The 10,212-nt window shown below is 40.7% G+C and overlaps 1 protein-coding gene across 1 annotated transcript in view; it reads right to left on the minus strand.

Moving 5' to 3' along the window:
• edem3 (ER degradation enhancer, mannosidase alpha-like 3) overlaps positions 1–8,996 on the minus strand; it is a gene marked incomplete at its 3' end in the record, with an annotated part of 12,335 nt that extends 3,339 nt beyond the window's left edge. Inside the window, 17 exon segments of the mRNA XM_083888253.1 lie at positions 5–76; positions 170–180; positions 183–314; positions 408–582; positions 840–964; positions 1,218–1,301; positions 1,846–1,929; positions 2,034–2,159; positions 3,146–3,243; positions 3,382–3,487; positions 5,550–5,684; positions 6,727–6,880; positions 7,055–7,167; positions 7,463–7,502; positions 8,053–8,153; positions 8,585–8,630; positions 8,742–8,996. Of these exon segments, the coding sequence (XP_083744379.1) occupies positions 5–76; positions 170–180; positions 183–314; positions 408–582; positions 840–964; positions 1,218–1,301; positions 1,846–1,929; positions 2,034–2,159; positions 3,146–3,243; positions 3,382–3,487; positions 5,550–5,684; positions 6,727–6,880; positions 7,055–7,167; positions 7,463–7,502; positions 8,053–8,153; positions 8,585–8,630; positions 8,742–8,857 (1,718 nt within the window). The 5' untranslated portion in view covers positions 8,858–8,996.
• Positions 8,997–10,212: the final 1,216 nt, after the last annotated feature.

Consider the following 10,212-nt stretch of genomic DNA (forward strand, 5'->3'; position numbering starts at 1 on the left):
CAGCAGCTCCAGATGTTCGGGGTTGTTAGCCATAAAGTCCTGAGCCCTCAAAGGAGGACGACCGATACCAGGCTCCCTGAGACAAAGGTGAGGGGGGAAGAAGAGTTTATGGAAGATGGAAAATGATGGATAATATAACCAACCAGGTAATGTCTGTATTCATTTATACCGGTTAGCAGCAGGACGTGGCAGCTCTTGTCCACAGCACTTCGGATCGGGTCTCTCAGCTTACGAGGGAAGGCGGGGTCAGGAAACAGGAGGCGGGTGTCAGGGCAGGTCCAATCAAAGTTGGAGTCGTCCAGCTCCTGCTCTGACTGAAGTGTATGAAAGGTTTTGTTCAATACAGGAATGCGTAATCACTTTCATCACCCTGAGAGTTTTGAATTTAACCGAGTCACGTTGATTACCGTTCTGTTTGACGAGACATGTGAAGAGTGAGAGGCTGCGGCAGAGAGGGACAGAGGAAGCAAGTGTGCCTCGGTTGTGAAAACGTAGTCCTCCACATCGAAAGGTAGGTCCTCCGGTTCAGCAAACAGCAGGAAGAGGTATTTGAACATCTCAGCGAGGAAGAATGAGTCCATCCTGAGGGGAAAAAACAAACAAAAAGGTTCTGTATAAAGTCATATTTACAAATGTCGCTGTTATATAATGTAAATGTCAACACAAAAACCTTTAAAACAAGAAAAAAATCATCAAATACTCCTATTTTTATGTGCAAGTACACAGCATAATGGAAAACCGGAGTCATTTTCAACCTATGCGCTCTCACACCTGGCTGATAAAGCCGACTCTGAATCTGATTTCTCCCAATAAATGATCTTGAGTTCTTATTTTCTCACCGATCCTCGTGGCTGCCCGTGCGCACGTCCTTCATCGCAGCGAAGCCGCAGGGAACACGAGCAAATCGATTGAGGTTGTCCAGGATGGTGCGCCCTGCCTCCAGGTAATAAGCGTCTCCTGTGGCCTTGTGAGAAAGAGAAAGACATATTGTGGTTGTAACAGAGGACAGTACATTTTTTAGGTTCCCCTTTTAAAAAATTTACAAGACAACCAAATGCCAGAGGTGGGTTGATATCATAATGTGATAATTATGAACATTAATTAATCAGTCTGTTTGCAAGAGGCTGCTTAAAACCAGTAAAAAAAAAATCAGATAGTGAAATGTGTCGATGAAAAGAGAAAAATCTGCTGAATGTGAAGCTTGCTTGATGAATTACCTTGTATAGGAAGTAGGTGCTCTCTGCAAACTCAGGTCTCAGGGGATGTTGGGCCCAGTGGACCCTGAAATCAGTAGTGAAGGCCTGGGGACGGATGGAGAAGAAAGACGGGGTGAAGACACGATCGCAACGATGTAATTAGACCAGAAAGACCAAGCTAAACTCAGGCCAGTTGACTTTAAAACTAGGGGTGATTTGTGTTTTTAGAAGTAGGGTTGTATATGGTTGGTTTTCCATTACTATAGTACCTCCTCAACGTGGGCGGAGTCATCAGTGCACGGCTGCATGAAACTCCTCTGACTTCGTTTTAAACGCGACACACAAACCAGTGACGAGTGACTCACAGAATTGTTCAGTACTTCCCGCATAGATTTGAATCAGGTCAGCCTTTTGTTAAGTGGATAAATACTCCCCCCCCCCCCATTTTTCTGGTCACAGAAATGTTTAATAGAGCTCACACCTTCACATGGAACAGGCAGAGCACAATCACCTGTGTGGAAGAGTTAATTGTGTACAGTAAGTACCTCAAACAACCTGCTCCGAAAGTCCCTGAACTATCCCTTGAAGTCAAATCATCCAACTCATTGTGGGGCAGGTAGAACATGAGACTCATTTTGTAAGAGATTACCTCTGGGAGGAAGTTGTGCTTCTTGGTAACTTGATACAACATCTCATGGGTCTCGATCGCAGGACCGATATCTCCTTTCAGCACCTGGGACGTGCAAAATATGAAATGTGAAAAAGACACTGGAGTCTTTGGGGAGAGTGAAAGAGTTATCCAGTGTGAACCAATATTTTTTTTATTTTTTTTTTTACCTGTAGTCCGGGGAAGAAGGCAAGCAGAGAGTCCATCCAGGTTCGAGCAGGAAGCAGAGGTTTGTGAATGTGGACATCCAGAAGCAGAGGAGGCTGGCTGATGTACTTCATTATAGATGCATAGTGCTAAAATAAACACATAAAAGGATTTATCAGGGTTTTGTAACATCTAGAGAAAATATATATACAATTAAGCTTTGAAAATAAAAGCCTATGCCTAATGTCTGAATGTACAGTACATATTAAATTATGTTTTTCAGGTTTTTACTTTTTATCTACAGTACCGTTTGAAAGTTTTGTCACTTAAAAATGTCCTCATTTCTGAAGGAAAAGCACTTTTTTTCAATGAATATAACATTAAATGAATCAGAAATACACTCTATACATTGTTAATGTGGTAACCGACTATTCTAGCTGCAAACGTCTGGTTTTTAATGGAATATGTACATAGGTGTATAGAGGCCCATTTCCAGTGTTCTAATGGTCTAATTGTGTTTGCTAATGGCATTAGAAGGCTATTGGAAAACCCTTGAGCAATTATGTTAGCTCAGCTGAAAACAGTTTTGCTGGTTCTTTGACGAAAGGGCAAATTGATTATTTTGAATAAAAATCATTATTTCTAATCTTGTCAATGTCTTGACTATATTTTCTATTCATTTTGCAACTCTTTTGATGAATAAAAGTGTGACTTTTAATGGAAAATACACAAAAAATTGGATAGGTGACCCCAAACTTTTGAATAGTAGAGTACATTTCCAATAAATGCTCACATGCCTGGCGTTATTTGTGATAAAACATTTTCAATGCTAATTAACAGGTAACATAACCCTCTTTATGTGAGGATGGCTCAGATTGGTATGGCAGAAAGGATGTGGGTCATTTGCTATGGGAAATTATTCAATGCCACAACTTGTAAACATTTCAATTTCCAAAAAAGTATAGGCTGTAAATACTATTCTATTGGAGCACCAAATTATAATAATGAACCTATAAAAAGACACGTGTTCCAGTTCATGTGCTGCAACACTACACAAAATCCTGTTGCACTAAATGGAAATAGAGAACGCTTGCTTTATGAGGAGATTATATTACTAGTGCTGTGTTGTGCTTACGATATTGAACCGCTGCAGAAAGAGGTCATCTCCCAAGAGGACGTAGGCCTTTAGCAGGTATTCATAGTACGAGTCAATTCCCGCTCCGACTCCACTGTCTGCAGCCGCAGGACAAAAAAATAAAAATCACACATTACTTAATCGGATAAGAGAAAATAGTTGATGAAGAAATGTTGTTTTTACCCTCTCACAATAACACAGATAATGCCTCGCTCTCGAATCTATCTCTCTCTCACCTCGTCGGACCCACTCTCCATTGTGGATGTTGATGGTGGTCCCTACCAGGTTGCTGTTCCGCTGTCTCTTCTCCCACAGAAAGTCCATGGCTCTCCGGGCATGGGCCTGTATGTGTGTGTGTGAAAGAGAGGGAAGAAATTGATTAAAAGAGTAAAAAAAAAAAAAAAAAGTAAATGTGCAGTCACTGGCCACAGTTAGAATGATTACTGTGATTAACTATGTGCTTTTTTCAGTAGTCTACTGCTGCCAGAAAATAAATGAGTCGCACGCTCTAAAGCAGTAACACAGGGAGAAATATCAAAACAACGTTAGTTTTCATTAAATCCTCTTGAATAAAATGCACAAATTTAATTAACGTCATCATTTTCATTTCAGGAGGAAGCTTTTATTTCAACAGAAGTTTTGACAAAAGTGGCATGATTGATGGTGGTCAAAGTCCATTGAGGTAACTGCAAGGCAATAACTCAAAATGGTAAGATGTTGATACTAAGGAATGAAGCTGTACAGAACATAGGGACATAAGCAGAAATTTTAAAAGCAGGACAATGCAAGATTTATACAGCACTTTAACAGCCTCTGAACCATTGTGATGGTTAAACACACCGACCCGGAGTTCTCAGAATCAGGAGGTTTTGCGACGTCTGAGGTCTTGCAAGAATCACAAATTACTTCACGACACTCGTACCAACCCTCTAGCCAGGTACAAGCTATAAGATGAAGGCAGCAGTAGCATTATTTTAGACTTTTATCAGAGCAGAACTAGTGAAAAAGAAGCAGAGAAAACCATTGTCGGAGGAAGTGGAAACGTTTGAACAAGCAAGGGGCCCCACACGAGTATACACTGGACCGGCTTTTTTCAAATAGCGAGAATTGAAAAAAGCATGGAATACATGAGGATAAAGTAGTAGACAATGGATGGATATTTACTTTGTCATAAAAATATGTCCTCCGAAACTGTAGGGGGAGCTCCGTAGCGAAATAAGGCGAAAAAGCAACCAGACGTGCAAAAATCTGCTTCAAATCTGTACTTTAAAGTAAGGAATTACCAAGATAAAAATAGACAGACAGCAAAAAACTGAAGATGAAAAACCCTGGCAAAGGTGAAGTATCACTATAATTAATCTCAATATGAAAAACAATCTCTCAGTGCTTAGTTATACAACAGTTTTACAGCAGCGTTCATGTTCTTCAAGGTTTTGTTACGCAATACATAAACAAAGACTAGAACTTGTTACTTTATTATCTTTGTAGACCAGTGACACTGCAGTTTGTCTGTCCAGATTAAGATCAAATAAGGCAGTTTACTGAAGTCTTACCAAGTCAATACTTGTCTTAAATCTTTTTTTTTTTTTTAGTACGGTGAGCTTTGACCACCAAACTAGAACAAAGGTTCTCAGAGTGAGAGTTCACCTTCGTGAGAAAGACACGAATAGACAGCGGCTGTCAACAGCGTTCAAGTATAATAAAACAACAACAAGTAACCTGGACTACAGATAACAGGGAGCTGATAAAGGTCTACTTGAAAATAGCTGCTGGGAATTTAATATTTAAGCAGCTAAAAGCTCTTTGACAGTGGTGATAGGGAAATACATTTCTGCAGAAGATATATTCCAGGAAACTATTAGGAACAGTTGTAAATATTACAACAGTTCTGCTTATAAATTAGAGAGAGTTAATTAAATTGCAACTGAATGTAGCAGCACTTTCCCTGAGGGGAAAATAGAGTTTATTTGACTTGCATTTTGACTAATTTCTATTAACAACAAGCAGATACATTTAAAACCAGGCCAATGTATTCTCAATCTAAGCATTTTATTTTTATGCTACAAACAAAACCTGCAGTTTAAACCTTTATTAACATTAACATAGAGAGATCTGGGACTCAAGATCTTGTTCCTTGCCTTAAAATTCTATATATATTCACATACTGTGTTCATCGTAGGAGTGGGAATCACAAGGTACCAGGGTAAAGCAAGACACTCTCACACCTACAGTCAATTTAGAGTGTCCAATTTGACCTAATCCCCATATTGCATGTTTTTGGAGGTGGGAAACCCCACAAACACATAGGGAGAACATGCAAACTCCATGCAGAAAGGCCCTTTCTGCAAAACTCATAAATATATATACACATATTAACGTAGGTAGGAGAGCAAAATGTGCATACCTCAAACACAGGGTCCCCAGTGAAGCGACTTAAGGCAGCAAACTCAAGGATCATGGTTCCCGCACACGCAGTGCAAGTCTCCGTCTCTGTGCCCGTTCTAGTCTCAGGACCCCTCACACCGTATTTCAAATTCACCTGGCAAAAAAGAAAGAAAGAAAGGTTTTAGAGATGGATTTGGATTGCCAAGAGATGATGTCTATGAATACTAGTCAGCCATGAAAGCGTTTAAAGATGTAGACACACTGTGACCAAGTGTCAATGCAAATATTTAATGTTTAACCTAACTGAATGAACTCATAAACGTCTTTATATAACATAGCATATATGATCAGATACATTTCAATCATTTTCAATGTACAGACCTGGGCCGAGTCTAAACAATACATCACAATATTTATCTGTCCTTACCAAGCAATGACTCAACAATCAGAACAATAATGTAGTTTTATTACAGTATCACCTTAGACTCAATGACATTTTCTTCAATATCAATATAATATTAATATAATATAGTGCCATTTCTACTCGTTTACCTCTTTATATCACTTTGAGTGCGTTTACATGCACAGTTTAATGGAGCTAAGGCCATAGTCCGACTAAGACAGGCAATCGGACAGCTTGCCGAGTCCGAGTATAAATGTGGAGGAGATTTATTGGCCACTTACGTCTGACCACGCCTCCACAGGTGGCGCTGTATCTCTGTAAAAGCTAGTGCGTATTGAATCAGTTTCCTGTCGACTTTTACGTCACAGAAAAACAAACAGTGAACAGTGAGATGGATGTTTTGTACCTGCTGTACATGTTCATCATGTTACAGATTAGATGGGAGTATGGCTCCTGTAGTTGCTGTGTTGTCCGAAAGAAAGGCAACAAGTAATGCAGTTCATACGTCGTCTCCTTCTACTTCCGGGTCAAAGACCGGGGGAGGAAACTTTGGTGTATGTGCAGAATGCAGTATGCATGCAGGAGTAATCGGACTATTAATCGCGTTATCCAGGTATGTTAGTCTGACTAAGACGGGCTCAATTTTGTGTGACTTTTTTCTCCTTAGATTCTACCCTGAGTGTCCTGCTTTTCTCATCAGCCTCATTTCATTGTTATGTTCACAAGTCAAATAAATAAAAGTCAAATAAACAAAACCCGAAAACCAGTGCTCGTGGGTGCGTCTCATTCTCACCCGAGGATAAGGCAGCCCACTGCTGGTGTTGAAGGCCGGCAGCAGTCGAAGACCCATGTCTTTGGCCATATGCAGGAGCTCATCCTGGTACCACTGCATGCTCTGACCTCCATCTTTCAGCATCACAGCCATGGAGTGGCCTCCTAATAAACCTCTGAACACACACACACACACACACACACACACGAGCAACAAAGTCAAACACAATGCACAGATTTCCTTTCTCTTTCGCTTCGTTCAAACCTAAACAATTTTGTTAAGTCCTTATCGGAAAACAAAGTTGACATACGCTGCAGCACATTTTGTTGACAGTACAGTCCGATCTTACCCAAGGACTCGAATGTTGGTTTCAAAGACTGACACAACGATGTCATTATCCAGCCTCACGTCCGACAGGACTCTCCTCACAGCAGCCTCAAACTCTGTCGTCTTATTTAAAAGCTGGTAAACATAAAGAGAAGATGGATTATTAACAATAAGCTCAATTATGAACCACTTCAGAAAACAGTACAGTGATGCTCACTGAAACAAATAAATACATTTCTCACAACATTCTTCTGACTCGCACAGACAAAATATTGTTATCATTGAAAACATGTTTTTCTCTACATAATCTACATGCTACTTTCCCGCAAGACCATCACATTCACATGAAATCTTCTTTTTTATATTAATGTAGAGCTACCAAGAGACGGCGACAACAGCAATGACAACAAAAAGGAAAACAAACACTCACCACCAGAGTATCCAGAGTATCAATGAGGGTCAGTGAGAACCTGGAAAAGGACAGCGATTAACTATTTATAAGTCAATAACTATAAAAGCATATTGTCCTTGAACATTCTCAGTCATCCAGGTCATAAGTGTCAAAGCAACTGTACCTGAAGTGTTCATTATCATACCCAGCTGTGGTTCAACTGCCATTCCATTTTTTGGAATGTATGTGTCACATTGTTTTCCTACGTACGTTTTTTTTTTTTTTTATGTGCCACAAGTCAGTAATTACTTAACGGAACAAATTATACAACAAAGGTTTTTTGGCATGAACACGTTCAACTGGCTTCCACCTTCCACGGAAGACACGGGTGAGGAAGAAATGCTAGGGAGCAGGCGAGTTCATGGTTTGTGGAGTTAAACTCTTGTCATGTCTCTGTCCAACGGTTACTTTAATTATTTCAATCTCAACTCGTTTGTGAGTGTACTCGTGTACTCATGTCCTCGCATACTCATGTCCTCGTGTACTCATGTCCTCGTGTAGTCATGTCCTCGTGTACTCATGTCCTCGCGTACTCATGTCCTTGTGTACCCATGTTCTCGTGTACTCACTTTCCTAAAGCGTCGTCAACGTCACCTCGACTGGGTTCAAGCCCGCGTACTCTTCCTCTGCACGTCAGCGGCATGAGCTCATCTGCCGGGTACGCATGGTCCTGGGAAACACAAACAAACTCACAGTTCTTTACCGAGGAATTTCATGACAGATTTTTTTTATATATAAATGATATAGGGCTGACATAGCTGCAATAAAACATATTTACTGAGATTGACCAAGAAGCAAATTGGGTGGAGCAGAGGGTCGGTGATGTTTTTGTTCTTGTGATATTACGATTTTATACTGCCACCATTTTGCAGCAAATCCAACAACATGTAATTCAATGTAGGGTTAAGTGTCTTGCCCAAGGACACATCAGCATGTAGTCTAGCAGAGGTGGGAATCAAGCCCACAACCTTCCACTGAAGTACCGTCTAAATAATGAATAATTGTGACAATTGTTTTAGGGCCTTATCTTAGCTTGAAAGACGCAAGGCCAAAAGAAAATCAAAACAACACACTTATTTATTTTACAATGTTTTGGCTCACCATATAGTTTTGATACGCGTGGTCAAACATCTCAACAACTTGGTTCCTACGGAGAAGGGTGCAAAAGATTGAGACATTAGTCAGTCAGTGTTGTGTCTTCACAGGAGGGAAAAAATATGGATTAAAGTGTTGTGCAAAGAGTTTGTGTTGAACTCACTTCAACTGTTGCTTCTCCTCCCGAGACATGGACTGTCCGAGACCGAACATCGCCCCGGAGAGCATCAGTAAGAACAGCACCGGTGGCATCGTGGCAGATCGACAAGGTCTCAGCATACAACTACTTGGCTCTCAGTCAGTTACTGTGCTAATACCCTCTCATTACTCAGACTGAGCAATTAGCCTATTGCACTGGCTGCAATTAAAATGTTCTATGCCCTATATCGACTTAAAAAAAACTGAACACGCTGGAAACAAGTTTCACTTCTTTGCCTTAGTGGAGAGCCTATGTTAGATGCCTTGCATTAATTTTCCATCACCTATTATGCACTGAATGTTGAACTGATGTTTGTATTGTCAAGAAAATCACACATTGAAGTCACAAAATCAGAAAAAAATCCCTTTTCCTCCAAATGGTTCGGTCTTATTCGTTTACCACTGCCCTAACCATACAGCACCAATATAGATAGATATAATCCATTCCATCTACAGAGATTACAACACAATCCAAGACGAAAAAGTACAAATGTGGCCACTTATCTGTTTCTCAGCAGACACAAAACAAACAGGACGATGTGTGCGCACCATTCATCAAAACCACAATTGAATATTCTCTAAAGGAATGTTGTTTTCAAGTAAGCAGATAATAGGTAGCGTAACGGAAGTAAGTGCAAATGAAGTTAGTTAGTGAGTCCAGGTTGTTTAGTCACACCTGTTTGCTTTTCCACGCCGTCACCCGGACCTTATCCACGACACACAGGACAGGTGACACGTTCACATTTAAAACAAGAATCACCTATGTAACCAGAGCAGACCGGTTAGGTGCAATCACTCATCAGCCATGTAAACATGAAATTTAAAATATTCATATTCTCTTCGTGTAGCCTTCAGAGACCAGGGGAGACTCCCTGTTAGCAAGTCAACAGTCACACCATAAAACCAAAGCAGAGCAGCGTCGTCGTGTGTTATCTTTTCTGTTATAACAGTGTCATCACTGGGTCATTGACTACATCTACCACCTATAGACAAATAAAACCAGGAGCCAACAAAGACAACAATCCTTATTAAGAAGTTCCCGATCATACCATCTCCTGTTCTCAGTCTGGCGTGAGAAGAGAAAACCCCATTACATATAAAGTTATTGATTTCTTCTTCTTCTTCTTACCACAGGATTTCTCCCCCGTCACCCCTTGAGACACCAGAGCACTTGTCAGTGTTTAATCGGCCAGTTAGCCCGCTGTGCTAACTAGTCGAGCTGATGCCCACGGACAGAACAAGAACACGACACGTATCGACAAAAACCGCGGCCATTCTTGAGTCGCGAGTCCGTTGGCTTCCTCCGCCCTGTCCTTTCAGGTGTGAAGTGGGTAATTTCACCGTTAGCAGCAGTTTTGTCAAGCTAGGAAGGTCTCAATTCCGGACGCTGCTGCGATGATAACGTCAACAACATCCGCTTCCGGTTACAAATGACA

Source organism: Microchirus variegatus (assembly GCF_963457635.1).
Source record: "Microchirus variegatus genome assembly, chromosome: 4".
In the NCBI taxonomy this organism is placed as follows: Eukaryota; Metazoa; Chordata; class Actinopteri; order Pleuronectiformes; family Soleidae; genus Microchirus; species Microchirus variegatus.